The sequence below is a fragment of the Squalius cephalus genome (genome assembly GCF_949319135.1).
Source record: "Squalius cephalus genome assembly, chromosome: 19".
Taxonomy (NCBI): domain Eukaryota; kingdom Metazoa; phylum Chordata; class Actinopteri; order Cypriniformes; family Leuciscidae; genus Squalius; species Squalius cephalus.
The window spans coordinates 21,524,569-21,544,582 of record NC_137140.1 but is presented as its reverse complement, the minus strand read 5'-3'; the positions used below and the strand labels follow the sequence as shown (position 1 = coordinate 21,544,582).

The 20,014-nt window shown below is 35.2% G+C and overlaps 3 protein-coding genes across 7 annotated transcripts in view; 1 reads left to right on the top strand and 2 right to left on the bottom strand.

The window, feature by feature from the left end:
* Positions 1-695: 695 nt before the first annotated feature.
* Positions 696-13,322, top strand: zcchc4 (zinc finger, CCHC domain containing 4). Its single transcript, XM_079850836.1, has 13 exons — positions 696-1,033; positions 1,127-1,245; positions 1,628-1,710; positions 1,939-2,217; positions 2,708-2,788; positions 7,438-7,510; positions 7,589-7,736; positions 8,527-8,627; positions 8,719-8,840; positions 9,441-9,516; positions 9,588-9,639; positions 11,236-11,368; positions 12,658-13,322. The coding sequence occupies exons 1-13, from the start codon at positions 940-942 to the stop codon at positions 12,749-12,751; spliced, it is 1,455 nt and encodes a 484-aa protein (XP_079706962.1). The 5' UTR covers positions 696-939; the 3' UTR covers positions 12,752-13,322.
* LOC307146643 (E3 ubiquitin-protein ligase TRIM7) lies at positions 3,026-7,231 on the bottom strand. 2 transcript variants are annotated; one of them, XM_079850837.1, is made up of 7 exons: positions 7,109-7,231; positions 6,468-6,633; positions 5,821-5,910; positions 5,311-5,541; positions 5,185-5,204; positions 4,836-4,978; positions 3,026-4,087 (listed from the first exon to the last, which is right to left on the bottom strand). In XM_079850837.1, the coding sequence occupies exons 2-7, from the start codon at positions 6,618-6,620 to the stop codon at positions 3,489-3,491; spliced, it is 1,236 nt and encodes a 411-aa protein (XP_079706963.1). In that variant the 5' UTR covers positions 6,621-6,633; positions 7,109-7,231; the 3' UTR covers positions 3,026-3,488. The 2 variants fall into 2 exon arrangements, with proteins under 2 accessions (XP_079706963.1, XP_079706964.1); XM_079850838.1 differs by having other exon boundaries at positions 3,032-3,934; positions 7,109-7,230.
* Positions 13,144-20,014, bottom strand: part of mfsd8 (major facilitator superfamily domain containing 8) — a 28,246-nt gene continuing 21,375 nt past the window's right edge. For all 4 annotated transcript variants that reach the window (XM_079850833.1, XM_079850835.1, XM_079850834.1 and 1 more), the window contains 11 exons: positions 19,862-19,935; positions 19,455-19,498; positions 18,001-18,241; positions 17,033-17,146; positions 16,716-16,860; positions 16,240-16,298; positions 15,996-16,104; positions 15,783-15,917; positions 15,216-15,319; positions 14,185-14,411; positions 13,144-14,074 (listed from right to left, as the gene is read on the bottom strand). In XM_079850833.1, the coding sequence (XP_079706959.1) occupies positions 13,856-14,074; positions 14,185-14,411; positions 15,216-15,319; positions 15,783-15,917; positions 15,996-16,104; positions 16,240-16,298; positions 16,716-16,860; positions 17,033-17,146; positions 18,001-18,241; positions 19,455-19,498; positions 19,862-19,935 (1,471 nt within the window). In that variant the 3' untranslated portion in view covers positions 13,144-13,855. The remainder of the gene's footprint in view (positions 14,075-14,184; positions 14,412-15,215; positions 15,320-15,782; positions 15,918-15,995; positions 16,105-16,239; positions 16,299-16,715; positions 16,861-17,032; positions 17,147-18,000; positions 18,242-19,454; positions 19,499-19,861; positions 19,936-20,014) is intronic.

Below are 20,014 nucleotides of genomic sequence, written 5' to 3'. Positions count from 1 at the left end.
TAGATCAGATTTTTCCGAACTGCTGTTCGTGATTTTCTACAAACAAACAAACAAACAATCAAATACTTATTTTTCTATAGGCCATTAACCAACATCACAAAGATGCGAACATGCTAATGTGTTGTTAAAATACTGAAATATTAAATTATAATATCAGATGTTTCTTAAAGTAAATATTCTAGATCAAATGGGTTTGAGTGAAAGAAAAGTTTGGGAATATTTTTTAGATGAAACGTCTAAATTATGACATATTATGTCATAATTATGACATGAAAATTTGAGACTTTTAAAGTCATAATTATTACAGAAAGTCATAATTTCGACTTTTTTTTTTATCTCATAATTATGACTCTTACAGACATATACAACTCACAACAAAGGTTTAGATTAAAAATAAATTCAGGTTGACCCATAGGGGTTGACCAGATAAGTAATTTAGTTCTCATTAATCTCGTGCCACGACGTTTTACGAAATAAACTCTATAAAAATATGTTTATGCTATCAGTGAAGAATCATTTATGCGGGGTTTTTTTTATGTTTTTATTTATTTATTTATTTTTCCAGACGAGATTGGATGTGGGACTATTCCAAATTAAATGTTACAGGCAAGACGTGACGTTCACATGTTGGCCACATGATGTCGCCACGACACAACGAGAGCATATCGTGTTTTTGTGTCAGTGTCAAATATGGCAAAAAGAGAATAAAAACAACATAAATTCGCTTAGAAAACAGCTGACGAAATGTAAAAACGTACCATGAGTTCACAGGTCGAATGTCCGACGTTATTTCCAAAAACGAGCTGGTAAAAGTCCACATACTGGAACGCAGATACGCGACGTCATATGTGTGCGACAGATTGGGTTGTCTACTATGGCAGCCTGCTGTCACGCATGTGAGTGTTGTTTTGATTCTCATACGGAAAGTTTCTGCCAACCATGGGTAAAATACTGGATGAAGTCGTGGATAGCGGCGGAATAGAAGTGATCATTCAAAACGAAAGCGACAAAACAATACCACGGTGTCAACATGGTACGAGAAAAATCGTGATAATATTGCTGCCGTGTCAGTTTTCTAATTCTAAAATATTATTAATTAATAATAACTGACACGTGATTTCCTCAGGACCAGCTCTGCTGTTCGAGAAAACTGGCCATGGAGAGGAAAAAGGAAGGAGATTTTACGCGTGTTCTGCTTGTCGAGATAGAAAAGACTGCAACTTTTTTCAGTGGGCAGACGAGAAGGTTAGTGTATTATACAAGTTATTCTTACGTTTACTTTATTTAAGTCATTAAATATTCCACAGCAGAAAGACACTGAAGGTGGACCTCTGAACAATTTTTTATAATTATACTAAAAGGCCTTTTACTGGCTCAAAAGTATAAAATATAACTCAGGCGACAGAAGGCATGCCATTGTACAACAGTTATTTTTAGTAAGGTTTTGATCATGCTGATAATAGAGGCCTTAGAAATCCATGTATCAAATAAAATACAGTAGACTTTAAAAGGGTAAACACATCTGCATTTGCAAACTAAAATTAAAAGAATATTAAAAGAATATATAAAAACTAGAGATGTGAATATTTGTATTTCATTCACTTGATGAATTTCATTCATGCTTCAGATATCAGAGGCAAGAATGCTTGCCAGAGAGGAGCAGAACCGCTCCAAGATGCCTCTTTTCACTCATCAGGAATACTTCACTAGGTAAATAACTCTTATTTTAACATTTACTCATGTTACACTCATCAAGTGAGATATTGGCATGTCTGTTTATGGTAAAGGAAATTACACTAAAGATTAAACACTGGTTTGCTGCAACAAAGACCTGCCTATATCCATCTTTAATGAACTGACAGTAAAATATCAGAAGTACCTTAGATACGATGACCTGCAAAAATCTTTCACACGTGCACGTGTTTGTTTCTTTCACAGATTTAGAGAGTTTGTTTCTCTGCCACTGGAGCAGAGAAGGTTCTGTGTGGACTGTCAGATGTTGATCTTCCCTGGGGAATGGGCGACTCACGCGAAACACAAATCACTTGCTGAGGACGTCACAGTGCAGCGGTTGAAAAGGCCCAGTCTACTTTTGTGTCCTCTGGACAACAAGAAGAGTAACGCACAATATCTATTTGCAGACCGGAGCTGTCATTTCCTCCTGGATCTGCTCTTGGGGTTAGGCTTCCAGAAAATTCTCTGCGTAGGGACACCACGGTAGGTCCTGTGGATGGAAAACTAGTCTTGGGTAATGTCACCCACAATAGCTTAGACAAGGGCCATGTAGAAATACCATGACACTTCTGCTAACACTTAAGCATGTATCACTATTGCACTGGTCACACTTTATATTACGTGTCTTTAACTACTATGTACTTACATTAAAAAAGCTAAGTACAATGTATTTATTGGACGGATACGGGTATGGTTAGGGACAGGTTTGATGGTATGGTTAAGGTGTAAGAGAAGGGTCAACAGTGTAGTTATAGATGTTATTACAGATATGATTTACCAGATATAATTACATGTTTGATTTAAATGTTAGCACATAGTAGTTAAAGACACTTAATATAAAGTGGGATATTTGCACTTAATGTAAATAGTATATAGTGTCCAGATGTTTTCCCATCAGTAAAACAAAATCTCAAATGCAATGTACAGTTGAAAGCATATGAACTGAATTAATAATTCTCTTATAAATTCACAGATTACACGAGGTGATAAAGTTTCGGAATATGGAGGGCAAGAGTCCTACCGTCAAGAGTTTATTGCTGGATATTGATTACAGGTAAACATAATACAACATAATTCTCTGCAAATACAAGGTTAAATATTTAACTTTACTCTGTTTTTATTATATTTTTTACCATGTTTAGCATAAGGTTTAAAGTAGTAGACTGTTCTTTTAAGATGACCTTGCTTTTTTTGGTTCATGCCATATCATATGCTTGCACTATTAATAACTGAAGCTCAGAAAGGTGGTTCTGTATCTAAGAAGTATAATATACACGACCATTCAAAATTTCAGGGTCTTTAAGATTTTATTTATTTATTTTTCAGAAATTAAAACTTTAGACAGCACAGACATAAAATTGATCAAAAGTGTCAGTATACATTTATGGTACAAAAGTTGCTGTTCTTTTTCACTTTCTATTAATCTGAGAATCCTGGAAATAATGCATACATTTTTACACAAAAATATTAAGCATCATAATATCAAAATCAGCATAATATAATGATTTCTGAAGACTGGAGTTATGGCTGCTGAAAATTCAGCTTTGCCATCACAGAAAATAATTCCATTTGATTTTATAATATATTGAAATAGAAAACAGTTATTTTAAATTGTAACAAAATTACACAGTATTACGATTTTTACAGTATTTATTGATCAAATAAATGCAGTCTTAAGAGCTTGAGTATAAAAGATCACTTCCAAAAACATTACAAAAAAACCCGACCCCAAACGTTAGTGTATTCAAACAATATTAAAGACTGAGGTCGCATATCTCCATATGATGATGGCCTGTGTGTTTGTCTTTGGGTGAGAAGAAGCGGAAAGCTGGGTAGAGAGGCTCAGTAAACTGATGATATGCTCTGTCAAACACAGCTGTTTGCACTGCTGAAAACTCCTGCAGCGTTCTCATAGTCTCAGCATCATAGAACACCACACGACCCTTGTGATATTTTACAAACACCCCCACCCTGTTCGGTGCTGCCCGTGCTGCTGTGACGGGTAGCGCCACGTGTCGATCGTTGTGCCAGGCCTTGAGATGCCCATCCTGAAACTCAAGACTCCACGAGCACCTGTTCCGTCCAAGTTTGGCTGCTTTGTCTCGTCCTCTCCTCTGCAGGCTCCCGTAAGCCACTCCCACAGCCCATGATGGGCAGCAGTGCACGTCCACCTCCCAGTAGTGCTGCCCAGATTTAAAACCTACAGAGCCCATGGCACAGAATAACTGATCAAACCTTAGAGGGTCATTGGGAACGCAGCCTTCCTCTGTGGAAAGGGACAGGCCCCGTCCTTCTGAGGTCACCTTGATCTGTTTGTGACAGGTCAGTTTGTCAATCGCCACATTTGAGGAGTCTGTCGAGATGAAATGCAAGAATATTCATAAACAGCTGATTTACCCACAGCATGGTTCAGTTATGTATTCTGAGCATTTCTGGTTACATATTAGCTAATCCTTACAATAATACTGTATCATATATTACATAGTATTTATAAAAAGTCTAAGTCTTTAAAAGTTTAAGCAAACATATAAATTATAAATATTTGTATATTATTATAAAAGTCGATACGATTTTTTTTCTCTACGTTCACCGAGGCTGCATTTATTTGATCAAATTTAAATACAAATATTTATTATTTAAATAGAATATTATAACAATTTAAAATAACTTTTCTATTTTAATATATTTTAAAATGTATTCCTGTGATGGCAAAACTTAATTGTGCTGTATAATATTTTTGTGGTCTTTACATTTATTTTTCAGGATTCTTTGATGAATAAGATTATATTTAAGAATAGATTGCATAACATTACAAAAAAAAAATGTAATGTCACTTTTGTTTAAGTTGATGCATCCATTCTTAATAAAAGTATAAACTTTTTTAAACTTCAAACCAACCTTAAACTTTTGAATGGTAGTGTATATATATATATAAAAAAAATATTCATATTATTATTATTTCTGCATAAACATTTATTTATATATATATATATATTATGTATAATATAGTTTAAATATATACAGTATATATCCAAAATATGTTTTGCATGAACTTTTTTTAAGTACAACAAAATGATGGGTTTTATGAGAGTGTTTTGTACCCAGCAGCAGGCTCTTTCGTTGTAGCTGGGCTTTCAGATCTTTTGAGATGTTCCTAAGCACTTTCTTGAGCTTCTGGATCCTCTCCTCATTCATTTTGATCTCCTCTTCAGCTGGGTCCATTTTCTTACGACAGCTAGTCAATCTAGCCGGAAGATGCGTTTGAATTATATAGTTAATTGCATTCATAGTAATGTTGCATTATGTATATTGTAATGTACAGCATGCTTGCTATTGAAAAGAACATGGAAGGCATATTGTTTTGACATACAATTAGGTTGTCAATATATATTTCTATTAAGGACCTGTCACAAAATCTGCCATTCATATAATGGAAAAAGATGGCCTTACGTAAAATCCTCAGGAAACGACTGAAAGCAGAGAACATGCAGAAGACAATATAAGTGATCCCTGCTTTTTTTCAACAAGATTATTATAACAACATGAATTGCGTGTTTGCGTGTCTTTGACTGTTACCTGCTTCATGGACTCTGCAGAGCTCTGTTGAGCTGACTGCATAGCGCTGATGTGTTTCTGCAGGACACCAAGGTGTTGATTCCAGTCTTGAATAATTCGGTTTAGTTTACTGCTGGTCTCCCGGCGGTCTTGTTCTATCGTGTCCAGAACTGCCTGTTCATCCTCCTGCAGAGCCATATGTAGCTCTTCATAACACTCCTGTACCTGCTGCTTCATCGCCTCTGAACTCGTCTTCAGCAGAGATGTAGGATTCATCAGTTATTTAACATTTATAGTCACCGAGGCTTTATCACATTCAGGTAGCCCTATCTACTTTTCTGATATCATTTTAAAGAATTCTTTGGAGAGATAAAAATATTATCTTCAGAATCTTTAAATCAAAATGTAATAACTTCCCCTGCCTCTGAAACAACTTTCTTATGTGGCTGGTGTCACCAAACCATTTCCTTCAACCATCAGTCATCTATTTTTCAAGATTAAATCAAATTCTAAAAATAGAATTTCACTTACATTAAGGTTGGCTTGCCTCTTTTTAATAGATTCCAGATGAGACTCTGTTCTTTTCTTCTCCTTCTTTAAGTCCTCCAACAAGACTGGTAGCTGTTAACACATTTTTGGTAACACTTTAGTTTAGGATCCAATTCTGACTATTAACGAGTTGCTTATTAGATGCATATTTCTAGGATATTGGCTGTTTATTAGTACTTATAAAGCACATAATATTGCCTTATTCTGCATGATCGTATTCTCCATCCCTAATACTACACGATACCCACCTTATTAACTATTAATACGTTTATTGAGGTAAAAGTTGTAGTTAATAGTGAGAAATGGACCCTAATCAAAGTATGACCACATATTTTGTTACGTTTTTTTAAAATGATTTTTTTATTACTGTACACTTACAATATCGTTAAAAAAATTTTTGGATCCTGCAATTAATGTTTATTCCGCAAGTAAGCATTAAATCATGACAGAAAACAGTTATTTTAAGTTGTATACTGATCAAGACTGTTCAACCTTAAACTAAGCTCCTTTATTTCTAGCATAACTACATTCTTATGTTGTCCTTACAGATTGTCTCTAGTACAGTAGGTTGCCCAACTTCACTATCAGATAATTAATTTAGTATGGCAGTTTAGGAAATGTATCATTACCTCTGAGGGTTTTGGGGAGATGGCTCCAGTTCTCCTGACCAGTTTTGGAGAGCGTGGGAAGGGCTGGACGACTTGTGGCCCTGAACGAGCCTCGGTAGCCAGACAGAAGGAACTGGTTTCCTCTGATAGAGGCCTGAAGTTTTCCTCTGCCATCTCTTTAAGTTCTCTAAGCATAATAGGAGTTGATATGCAGCTCATTTAGGAAACATAAACATCACATTCACATTAGTAGTTTTTAATTATCATAATTTTGTCAGTATGTACGTTTGGAGTATCTAATGCATGAAACGCAAATACAAAAAGTTCTATATCAGCTGATTTTCTCAGAAGACATGCAGCTACTTCCTTCTTTTTTTTCTTGTTAATGCACAGTAAAATCGCAACTAGCCTTTACTAGAAAATAACCGGATGCCAAAAGTGCATTTCTATTTGCATACCTTAAAGCAAAGAAATACTAAGCATACTTAACTTTTCAGCAGCCTATGCTATATGTATTAACATTGGCCCACTATCAAGTTAAACGTTCTTACAGTGCTATAAAAAGTTTTATCTTTATGAAGATGTAAATTAGTTGTGCTCTTAGTGCTGCATGTCACTGAAATAATAATACACAATAAAAAAAATGCAATAAAACATCTTACCTAAGAAATTGATAAGAGAATTAGTAAATGTTGCAAGCACGTCTGTGTTCATCTGTGGAATGTGTTGAAAAAGGTGTACAGCCCCTTTTAACATGTCAAAGCCTGCTGCGTATGCATGTGTGTTTGCGCACACACTTTCACTTTGTTTTATAACCGACAGAATTATGTCTTCTCAGTTCCAGACTTGTTGACCTGCAGGGTTAGGAAATACTGTAATTGCAGACTGTGGGTTTTATTTAACTGTTTTTAAATGCATGTTGACACTTGTATTTATTTAGCGCATTGCAGGCATTTTGCAGTTATCAATCTCTTTTTTTTGGACCTCTTAGGTACTGCCAGTTTTTTGGTCAGGACGAGTTCTGCCACTATAATATGTTCAACCATCACTTCTTTGATGATGAGGTAAAAACCAAACCTCCTTTGACGTCAAATGTGGTCCCTCTTGTACATTCTGAAAAATCATGATATGCTACTCTGCAGGAAGCGGTCACGTTTTTTCAAGGCTTTCTGCGTGAGGAGGGAGGAGCCAAGGTAGTCATGGTAACAGACCCCCCTTTTGGAGGCCTAGTGAAGCCACTAGCCAACAGTTTCTCTCAGATGTCGATGACCTGGAAAAAGCATAATAAAGGTTTAAGCAACTAAACTTTTTTTTTTGTTGCAACAACTTTCGAACATGCATTACTATATGTATGCTTTACTAACTTTTACAAAAGAAAAAAAAATCCAAACCTGTATGAGTTTTTTTCTTCTGTTGAACACAAAAGAAGATATTTTAAAGAATGTTGGGAACCAGACAGTTGAAGGCACCCATTGACTTCCATAGAATTTCTTTTCCTATTATGGAAGTCAATGGGTGCCTTCAACAGTCTGGTTACCAATATTCATTTTTAGGTGAACTATCGCTTTTAGTGGAAGATAAAAGTAGAATTATGTTGGTCTGTCTTTTTTCTCACATGCAATCATATGGCTTCAGAAGGTATGGACCACTTTATGATTGCTTTTATGGTACTTTTGCATACTTTTTGAAGTTTGAATCTTTTTTGAAGTTTGTAATTGCATGTGAAAGAAACAACCAGCACAATAAAATAATCACCATCATTTCTCATTTTATGATCCATGGGAGTACTTAAGTCATACATATTTGCTTTGAAATGAGGGGTGAGTAAATGTCAATAAAGAGTCTCAGAAACAATCAGTTTCCATTCTTATCTGTTGTTTCTGTCAAATGCATAAATGTAAATTGTAGTAACATGGAGAAAAAAAGTCGACCAGCACAATTTGTTGTAATTTCTCAAAGAAAAAATAAATTCATATAGGTTTGGAATGGCATGAGGGTGATTAAATGTCCAAGAGAAGTTGACTCAGAGACATCATAATCTGTAATCTTTCTTACCTGTTGTTGTTAAAATCATCTTTAGTGAGCGATGCAGCTGAGATGCCAATGATCTGGATCTTCCCATATTTCTTTGAGCCCCGTATCCTTGAGTGTTTTCCTTCCTTCTCTATGCTGGATTACCAGGTATTATAGGAATATCATGTTATACAAACGTTAATTCATATAATGACTCATTTGCAGGGTGTAGTAGTCAAGTGTTGTTTTTCTATCTCAGGTCGATTATGATAATCACCCTCTGTATAAACACGGAAAGAAGGGCCGTAAGCAGTCACCCGTTCGACTTTTCACCAATCTGAGCCCTAAAGATATAATTCTACCAGAGGATGAAGGTTACAGGTGCACAATACATAAAACACATCTCTTCTTCATAATGCATTCAGGGTTTGTTTCGTCCCGAAAGAGATGCATAGTTATGAAAAAAATGCACCCATTACCCATATCGTACACACTTGTGTGACTGAATTTTGTTGACAAGCATGAATATGCATGCACGTCTATTGATAAACCATTGCAGCATGAAACAAATTATTTTTCTTCTGAAAGTTTATTTATGGGGAAAAATAGTACAATAAATACTTAAGATTACATGTTCTTGTCTATTTTATATGATATATTCAAATAAAGTTTCTCAGGACTATTGGGAAAAGTGTTTTTCCATAGTTCATGTAAAATTTTAATTAATAAAAACGGGGTAAATGTTACATTCAAAACTTTGAAAAGTTTACGATCAGGTATAATGTTGTTTTAATTTAAAAATATGTTATTACTGTTGTAAAACTGATCTCGTATGCAGATTTTGAATGCATTATGTGGGTCAAACATGCACTTAATCGTTCATTTGATTTAAAAAAAATATATAACGCTGTAAATGGTGTATTAACTGTATTGATTGAGGTGGTTTAAATTTTACCATTAATATTTTTCAATCTTTCGCAGATTTTGCAGTGTTTGTGAGAGGTTTGTGTCAGCAGGAAACAAACACTGCCCTAAGTGTGACACATGCCCATCAAAGGTAAATGCTGATGTCTAATTCAGTATAAGGAACAGGAGTAGATTATTGACATTTCCCTATTTTTCTCTCAGGATGGCCGAGAATGGAGGCACTGTGATGAATGTGGGCGGTGTGTGAAGCCTTGTAAGCAAATTTGAATTCACTTGAACTGATGTCTCCTAATGTGAATGATTTACTTTTAGCTTCTGACCAAGGCTGTATCTCAATATTAGTTTTACTTGATCTTAGTACCGCGTTCGATACTATAGATCACACAATACTCTTAGATCGACTACAAAATTATACTGGTGTTCAAGGACAAGCATTAAGCTGGTTTAGATCGTACTTATCTGACCGCTACCATTTTGTTTATTTAAATGGAGAAAAATCGATCATAACTTCAGTAAACTATGGAGTACCGCAAGGATCTGTGTTAGGCCCTCTGTTATTTTCAATATATATGCTGCCACTTGGAAATATTATAAGGAAACATGGAATTAGTTTCCATTGTTATGCTGATGACACTCAAATCTATATTTCATCACGGCTGGATGAAAACGCTAAATTATCCAAATTGACAGAGTGCGTTAAAGATATAAAAGATTGGATGACGCGCAATTTTCTTTTATTAAATCCAGACAAGACAGAGGTACTAATCATCGGTTCAAAAAACCACCCACAAAACCTCTCACAATACAACTTTAACATAGTAGGATGTCCTGTTACTTTATCCTCTACAGTAAAAGACCTGGGTGTTATACTTGACTGCAACCTGTCTTTTGAAAATCATATTTCATATGTTACAAGAACAGCCTTTTTCCACCTTAGAAACATTGCTAAGCTACATAATATGCTATCAGTTTCTGATGCAGAAAAGTTAGTTCATGCGTTCATGACCTCGAGACTAGATTACTGTAATGCTTTATTAGCTGGTTGTCCTGCAACCTCAATAAACAAGATACAGTTAGTCCAAAACGCCGCCGCTAGAGTTCTTACTAGATCAAGAAAATATGATCATATAACACCAATTTTATCATCACTACATTGGTTACCTATAAAGTCCCGTATTAATTACAAGGTATTGCTACTGACTTATAAAGCCCTAAATGGTTTAGCTCCAGTCTATTTAACGGATCTTCTATCGCCCTATAATCCATCGCGCTCTTTAAGATCACTAAATTCGAGGCTTTTGGTCATACCTAGGATATCCAGATCCACCAAAGGAGGGAGAGCATTTTCACATTTAGCTCCAAAACTCTGGAATAGCCTTCCTGATACTGTTCGTTGCTCAGACTCGCTCTCCCAGTTTAAAACTAGATTAAAGACGCATCTCTTCAGCCAGGCATTCATATAATACTTTTAATCTTACAGTTAAATTCAACCTCTAGTTCATAAACGCCAGAGGAGAACTGGCCCGCGACTGAGCCTGGGTTCTCCCAAGGTTTTTTTTTTCTCCATTAGGTCACCTGATGGAGTTTTTCGGTTCCTTGCCACTGTTGCCTTTGGCTTGCTCAGTTGGGGATATTTAATTTAATTAATCAATCAACGATACTATTGATCAGCATTACCAAACGTGGACGTTCCACTAGAAACAAACATTGATGTATTGTTTTAATTTAATACTGTGAAGCTGCTTTGATACAACCTATGTTGTGAAAAGCGCTATATAAATAAACTTGACTTGACTTAATGTTTATTTCTTGCTCTTACCACGTTTTTCTGCTTTCTTTCTCTCTCCAGCATGGCACCATTGTTCTTCATGTGGTCACTGTGCTCTCCCTGATCACCCTTGTGGTCAGAGCCAAACTGGCTGTTTCAATTGTGGCAGCCAAAAACACAAACTTAGAGCCTGCCCTAAGAAACACAATAAACGGTGAGTATAAACCATGATTATTATAGTTAACTAAAATCATTAAATGACGTTTTTGTTATTTGAAATAAAATATTTAAAAAACTAACTTATTTTAAGAACATTTCTCATTTTCATTAAGTTTAGCTTGTAATAAAATAACTACATCTGAAATAAAAATTAATAAAAACTATACAGATATATTTAACTAAAAAAAAAAAAAAAAATTAGAAAATAGAAACGAATTTGAAATATCAATAAAAATATCTTAAAGTCCCCCCTATATCATCTTTGTTCACCAAAATTACATATTTAAATGTTTTTTTCCTGTGAAAGAAAAATCTTCATGCCTTAAAATAGCTTGAATGTAACTACACCCTTGCCTCATTTAGTATACACAGAATTAGCAAATTAGCCCCGCCTCCACTCACACCAGCTGAGATTTAGTAATTTATTTCAAAAATTATTCAAAATAATGTTTTTTTTACTCAAAAAATGAGATGCCTACTCTCAAATAAATGAGGCCTACAATTAATCAGATGCAAATAGAAATATAAAACCAGTCCTAATTGAAAGAAAACAAGTTGACAAAAAGATTGAATCCAATATTGGGTGATAATATTGCATAACGAGTGATTTATAAGCCATTTTTTGTAGTCCGGTCATTTTTGACCGGGAAGACCACAAGTGTGACAATGTGCCATTTTGTACAAAATAAAAGTTTTTCAAAACAAAAATCCTGGTGAAATATTAAAGTAGACTAGAGTGATAAACAGTGCCAATTTTCTTCAGATTTTATTTAATATTCCTAAATTATTCAAAAATAATGTTTTTTTTTTTAATTAAAAAAATGAGATGCCTACTGTCAAATAAATGAGGCCTATAATTAATCAGATGCAAATAGAAATATAAAACCAGTCCTAATTGAAAGAACAAGTTGACAAAAAGATTGAATCCAATATTGGGTGAAAATATTGCATAGCGAGTGATTTATAAGCAATTTTTTGTAGTCAGGTCATTTTTGACCGGGAAGACCACAAGTGTAACAAGGTGACAAACCCCCCCGCTAACAAAGTAAGAAAATTGTCAAAAAACATTTGAGAAGTAGTTATACCATCTGTGAATCAAGTCACTAAGTTTCAGTCCAAAGCGATAACATTAACTAGTATTTTGGGGTAAAAGAAAATTCTCTCCGGGTCAAAATGATCCGAACACCACATGAGGGTTAATATGATTATTTCAGCACTAATACAAACTGGTTCTTCAAGTCTTTTAATATAATTTTATGATTCTCTTACACATTCTGCCAACAGAATGCCTTTGCCTGGTGGTCGTGGAGCTCAAGGCCTGTCAAAACACATTACCAGCAAATGCACAGCTAAGAACAAAAGAAAAAAGAACTGTTAAATGATCTCACACGCAGTGTATTATGGCAACGATGGTTTTGTGGCTACTGAGAACTGCATCACAAGTACAAACTGCGAGATCACAGAGTGTGAAACGATGAACTGGTGTTGAATCTACATGTATTCAGGAAGGTTATTGCGTATGTACAGCCACGGTTGTCTTTTTGCAGTTTTATTTATGCATCTTATCCTACACTAGAATGTTCCCAGCTCAATGAATACGTTGTGAACAAACCTTATCAACGGTCTGGAGTAACGGTTCAAAGAATCTTTGTTCCAGCTTATGTGGCTCAAACAGTGACGATTGGTGGATAAAACGTTTGAATACAATTACTGCATTATTGGAATTGTGTCATTTCTGTACTTTTCAAAAGGAAAAACTGATTTCTTGTTAAATATCATTTTAATGCATTTAAAGAAACAAATCCCAGAAAAGCATATCATACATCATGTTTTTAAACATTAAAATTGACAATTTATTGCCCATTTTCAAGAAATATCCATATTGTGCTATCCGTAACACATCAAAACAAAGCATTTGGTGTGAATTTCAAATAAAGTATTCTTGTTATAAATGACCAGTGATTGTGTTAATCTTCTGGATGCACCCAAAGTTAAGTAATGCTCAGCATCTAGTGTAAGTTGTAAGCTTAGTGTTTTAGAAAGAAACTTCAAGCCTCTCCAGTAAATTTAAATAAATCAGCTGTCACATTTGGTAACGTTTTACAACGCCAAGAATTCAAGTTATTTAAAAGGATTATTAAACCAAAACAATCATAATCCATAAAGATTTAGATTAAACAACCACATAGGCATTATAATCTGCAATGCTTCATAATCGGTGGAGCTACCAAACATTTTTAATACTGCGGTTCACATGGGCCTGTTTAGATACGGTCACAAGATCCATGTTATAGTAGTTAAATTCACAGTTAAACTATTCAAAGTAAAAATATTTATATTTACATGGAAGACGATCTACTTAAAGGATTCATGATTATGAAAGCTCTGCATTTGTCTAAAAAAAAAATACCATTCACAAGTGTATTAAGTGGCTGTTTTCATCTTTACTGAACTGTCCTTTAGTAGTTGGTGGAGGCACCTGTCAGTCACAATGTCGTTCTTCTATCCTTCTATGGCGTATAGAGAAGGCGATGAGTCGTTTGTACATGGCACTGAGGAGAACGACTGCAGCTAGTACTATGCCACATATGACACTGAAGGCCCATCGGGGTCCCAGGAGGCTGTAGACGTGAGAGACGAACACAGGCCCGAGGGTCCGCGCACCACTTCCTGATGCTGTCAGCCAGCCCATGTAAACCCCCTGAGTTCACACACAATTGGGGAAGAGAATAAATAGCATGAACTTTAATTAATCATCATGTTACTTTAGTTTGAGATCCAATGATTTAAAAGATAAAGGATGTATTGTACCTGTGGTCTGGGGCCCAGTATCTTTGAGTATAAAGTGTAGGACATTACGTTGCAGGTCGGATAGCCCACTCCGATTAGGATGTCAGAGGTGATGTACTGTGCGAGATGAATTACAGGGGTAAAAAAGCACCAGGTCTGTTCGGACGGACATCCGGTGGGCTCCAGAGAAGTGTTCGAGGCTTGGGTGGGTGCCAGCCTTATTGTTGGCATAGTGTTATTCTGAATGCCTGTTTATGGGATAATATTTGTTTAATATACACAAATTGCAGCTGTAATATACACTACCGTTCAAAGGTTTTGAAGATTGTTTTAATGCTTGTTAAGGCTACATTGATTTGATCAAAAATACAGTAAAAACAGTGACATTACAATTGAATAACCAAATTAACCTAACCCCTAAATTTTTTCTATTTTAATATATATTCCAAAGCTGAATTTTCAGCATCATTACTCCAGTCTTCAGTGTCACATGATCAATCAGAAATCATTCTAATATACATTTATTATTAAAATTATCAATGTTGAAAACGGTTGTGCTGCTTAATGTTTTAGTGGAAACAGTGATACACAAATATTTGATCTATTTAATGCATCCTTGCTGAATAAAAGAATTTCATTCTTTCAAAAAAATAAATCCAAGCTTTTAAATAGTATATTGCTATTTTAATAATAATAAAGATAATTATTTGCATTTGGAAACAAGCTTTACAGAGTTAAGACTCGTTCACGCCAAGGACCATAACAATATAGATATAGTTCTAAAAACTGTTCTCAATATTAAAGAAAAGCAGAGTTCACACCACGGCTATATGATAACAGCACAGAGAAACGATATTATTGGAATCACTTTCAGAATGACTTTTTCCAGCGGATGAATAATAAAAACATTGACAATCAGCTCAAGCATTTGGAGCGGCAGACAAGCACGCACTTAGAATAAACAGAACAATATCTTTCGCTGGTATGGATACTAAAGTTATACTTATAGTTATCGTTCTTAGTGTGAACGGGCATTTAATCAGATATCTCACCTGTCCATTGTATTTTAGGATATTGATTTCCCCATGGCAACAAGATAAAGAACCCTGCAAATATGAGCACCAAGCCTCCAAGCAGCAGTGGCCGATCTCCTACCCTGAAAAACAGCCAAAAATAGAATGGATTTTTACTTATCTGAAATCTGATTAGTCAGCTTGCAAGTGCAACAAGAGGAAGTCATGTGTTCAAAACTGTTAACATCCAATACATATTTGTTGGGTACAGCAGAAAAAAAAATGCAACTGACAAAGTTTTCCTGACCTGTTTCAAGACTTAAAACAATCAGGGGTTTTATGACTACAGTCACAACGAGACTAAGTAATGTACAGTCCCATTATGAGCAGTTAACCTACACTGTAATTATGCAAAATACTCTGGGCCTTTGGAACATTTCCCTTTTCCCAATAGAAGAGAAGTAACCTAAAACCTCTGTAGATTTTGTCAAACTGAAGTAAAAAAGCATGTCTGATTGTTCAAGGTTCTTCAAAACAGCTATGACAAATTGAAAAGTTTAATAACCGAAATCAAATTAGCATAAAGCTATTCAAAAAGTTATTTACCGTTTTGAAACCACCTTTACCACCAGGAAGACGAGGATGGACTCAAAGCCGATGGCAGCCAATATGATGCCGTTATACAAAACGGCTTCTTTTCTTGTCCATGCAAACATGTCCATTGATAGAGGGGTAGATATACTGCAGGCAAACAAATTCACATGAATATGAGCTGATTAGACTTTAAATATGAGTCAAGATCTGAGGATCTACACTTACGTTTCGAACACAGCAAAAATGAAGAGAATAACGAAGAAAAGGACGTTAGATGTTAATACTGCAAACTGGTCAATATCACCTTCTACCTCAGGAGTCACTTCTACTCGCTCTGAGGGCAGAAAGACAGAGTACAATATAAAATGTTAGAATTACATGACTTATTACAGGGACACCGTGCTAAAGCAACTGTACACTGCTAAAGTATATTTATAAATACATTTACACCAGAAATTAAATATCTTACCTTCTGGGGTGTAGTTAATTGCAGGGATACGATTTCCATGGTCATCCACACAGTGCTCCCTAAATAATTGAAAACACTTTAAATTCTATGCATTGCTTTATTCAAGTACAGTCAAATAGGATGTAAGCCTGAGACCGTGTCCACAACGGACACGAGTGGCGCGACACGACAAAGGACAATAGAACCCATTATAATCAGTGATGTTGTCTACACTGGATGCGGCACGACACAACACGACAAATCCCCGACAGTAAACTGATGCCTCGTTCTATTTATGACGTACTCCAAGCACTCGCGATACTTCTCATAGGAAGGACAAATGGATATACAGCTTCTAGCTGTTGCAGCACAATGTGACGTGTCTGTTGTAAACGCGGTGCTTGGGTTAAATATAGAAGTACTGAAGAGAAAATACGCAGACCTCAAATAAAATATATACAATGTACATGTATTTAAGACTCAGGTTAAATCATTACCTCAAGACTAATATAACCAGTAGAATGTTAATGACCCCGAAGCAGGCCGCCAACAGTGCTGGAGCGGTGTACATATTAACCTGAAGCTGGATAAATTTCACATTGACGCCAGTCTCTCCGATGAATGACAAAACAGCCTGCAGAGCTGAAAAATAAAGGCAGTCAACATCTTTTAATCATTTTTTTAAATGGTAACTAGCCCCAAGAAAGTATAAAATAAAGACATTATCAAGCTAAGCTGTAAAATTACTATTCTTATAGACCAATTTCACACCAAATGCCATCTGTAAGTAAAATGCTTTTGACTTCACACAAACCTGGGCCAAGTATAAAGCCAAGAGCTTGACAGGCGCTCATGTTAGCCATTGCACTGGTCCTCTCCGTCAGGGAAGTGGCACCAGCCACATAAGACCTCACAACTGCTACATTACCTACAGGACAGAACGACAGACCTTAGCACTGCAGATAAAGTACTTTACCTTATGCTTGATAGTAATTGTTTACTGAATCTGTATTTGCTATATTAACATTATATTAAATTGTAATTTGATTATTTTTTAAAGAAGTCTCTTATGCTCACCAATGCTGCATTTATTTAATCAAAAATACAGTAAAAACAGTATTTTTGTGAATTATTATTAAAATTGTAAATATTTGTTTTCCATTTTAAAACATTTGTGGTAAGATTTTTTTAAGAGAGAAATTAATATTTTTATTCATCAAGGATGCAATATATTTTATCAAAAGTGACAGTGAAGACATTTATAATCTTACAAAAGTTTTATATATATATATATATATATATATATATATATATATATTTGTTTTTTTATTTTTTATTTTTTTAAATAAATGTAATAAATACAAATAAATGCCATTCATTGAACTTTCTATTTATCAAAGAATCCTGAAACAGCATCACTATTTCCACAGAAATGTAAGCGGCACAAACTGTTTTCAACATTGATAGTAATAATAAGAAATGTTTCTTGAGCACCAAATAATCATATTAGAATGATTTCTGAAGGATCATGTGACACTGAAGACTGGAGTAATGATGCTGAAAATTCAGCTTTGCCATCACAGGAATAAAATACATTTTAAAATATTTTCAAATTAAAAAAAAAAAGAGTTATTTTAATTTGTAATATTTCACAAAAGTATTGTTTTTACTGTATTTTTGGTTGAATAAAGAAGACTTAAATTAAAAAATTCTAATGTTTCAAAACTTTTGACAGGTACTATATGTGTGCATGTGTGTGGTTTTTAAAATGTTTTTATTTACCTGCTCCAATGCCCACAAATATGCGGGACAAAAGCATGTGAATGTTGTTGTGTGAGGGAAGTAGGTAGACATAGGCGTAGTAAATGTTAGCGGAGACGTTGATCAATATAGAGCAGATTAGAGGCTCTCGCCGAGGCCTGTGATTGGACCATAATCCAAAGAGGGGTGAGGCCACCATCTGACCCAAACTATAGGCAGCAACCAGCCATCCCAAGAAACTGGCATCTGCACTGTCATCAATCTAAAAAAAAAGTTTTTAAAACACACACATCATGATTGATGGATTACAAGACAGTCACAGACTAACAAGGCTTACTGTGTGTAACTGAATAAAACTACAACTCCCAAATTGCATCTACACAGCACAACAGTAATATTTCGCACTGCGGTTGGCTGTTGCCTTCAGGTAACCAAGCAAGCACAAAAAAAGTTGCGTGTAAATGATGTTAAATTGTTTCACCTTGTGTGCTTACATTTTTATTTACATATTATTTAAAAGTTATTTCACCTTGTGTGCTTACATTTTTATTTAAAAATTATTATAATTTTTTGCGTTAAACGAGTACTTCACCGCTGGCAAATTGGGCTTTCAATAGAACTTGGCTGCCTATGCTGTAGAAAGGTGGTTGGGGGATGGGGAAATCGGTGTTACCTTACTAGAGAAAATGGGGGAAAAAGGCTATTGTCTTTCATTTAGCCAAATAGGTAGGAAAACTTTAACACCCATAATGCACTGGGCATGTTGCCATCCAAGGCTGCTCCTTTTGGATAGGCTTAACCAGTGTCAAATACCGCCTCGCTTGAGACGGAAATACTTCTCGACTTAGTATTTGTATTGTTACCAGGTGAGACAATTCAAAAAGTAAACGTTTGGCCGGAAAGAGTCATTTTCAGTGAAAGATCCAGAGCATTGTAGGGAGTGGCTAAAGACACATTTGCATCTTTTGCTGACAAATAAACCAGCATTTCTTGGTCCAGGTAACACAAGGAAAGAGCAAACATTGTTAATTTACATATACTACTGATGTTGTAACCAAAAAAAAAAGAACTTGTGCTTTAAATTAAATAAAAAATGTAAGCAATGTGCCCTGAATAGCCCTAGCTCTAAGTGTTCACACTTCTGCAAAGTCTACACAGAGGAGCAAGGACACATTTGAAAAGAGGAACACACATCCTATACTCACAGAATTCAAACCTCAACATATTGTTTTAGAAGATATTTTACGTTCTTAGGGGAATTGCTAAATTTAAAAATTCAAGCAGGTTTTAGTTGATTATTTGGCTTTTCTTAGAAATACACATATAACTACTTCCCTTTTTCACTTCTAGTTTTTAAATCAAGCATACACCAAACACCAAAGCCATGGGTTTGATTCCCAAGCAATGCATGAACTTATAAAATGTATAGCTTGAGTACAACGTAATATTGAATGTGTAAATGCAAGCATACTTACTTTCTTCAGATAGGGCCATATGGAAGTGATGACAATCGTAAAACCTAAAAAAAAGAACATTGCAATCACTTATATATTACATGTCACTTCAGTAGTACTTTGTACTACACAAAAAATGCGAATAACATTAATTTATCTACTAAATAGGACATTATAATTGCAATTACAAAATCCGTACGGATAGATCCCTTGTAGTAGTTACACTTTTTTTAAGGCATAGTGTACAATCAAACGTAACATGTCCTGACATTACAGACATCTTGCGAGTTACAGCAGGTTTTAGCTCTAATTGAATCGGTACCTAATGTTCATTGAAACAGACAGCAGAATTCATATTCATAACCGCACATCCGCGGGGTAGACAAAGCAGGAAAATGGGTGTGAAAGAGTAAGAGTTTTTTTCTTACCAACACTGCTGAGGAACATGGTAAAGTACATGACCCTGATGGACCTCCATCGGCTTCTGTCTGCATCCCCATCACTTTAAGAGGAAAGGAGAAGTTGGACATACAAATAGCAATTATAGCTCTTTCTTCATTGTTTAGCCTATTTAGTTACAA

Excerpts from the sequence above, each read along its gene's own strand:
- zcchc4 (XM_079850836.1), top strand. The coding sequence starts at position 940 with ATGGGTAAAATACTGGATGAAGTCGTGGATAGCGGCGGAATAGAAGTG. Across the intron at positions 1,711-1,938 it reads CATCAGGAATACTTCACTAG|ATTTAGAGAGTTTGTTTCTC; the intron begins GTAAATAACTCT and ends TTTCTTTCACAG. Across the intron at positions 8,628-8,718 it reads TCTCTATGCTGGATTACCAG|GTCGATTATGATAATCACCC; the intron begins GTATTATAGGAA and ends TTTCTATCTCAG.
- LOC307146643 (XM_079850837.1), bottom strand. The coding sequence starts at position 6,620 with ATGGCAGAGGAAAACTTCAGGCCTCTATCAGAGGAAACCAGTTCCTTC. Across the intron at positions 5,542-5,820 it reads AGAGGCAAGCCAACCTTAAT|ACGAGTTCAGAGGCGATGAA; the intron begins GTAAGTGAAATT and ends TCTCTGCTGAAG. Across the intron at positions 4,979-5,184 it reads TCGTTTCCTGAGGATTTTAC|ATTGACTAGCTGTCGTAAGA; the intron begins GTAAGGCCATCT and ends TCTTCCGGCTAG.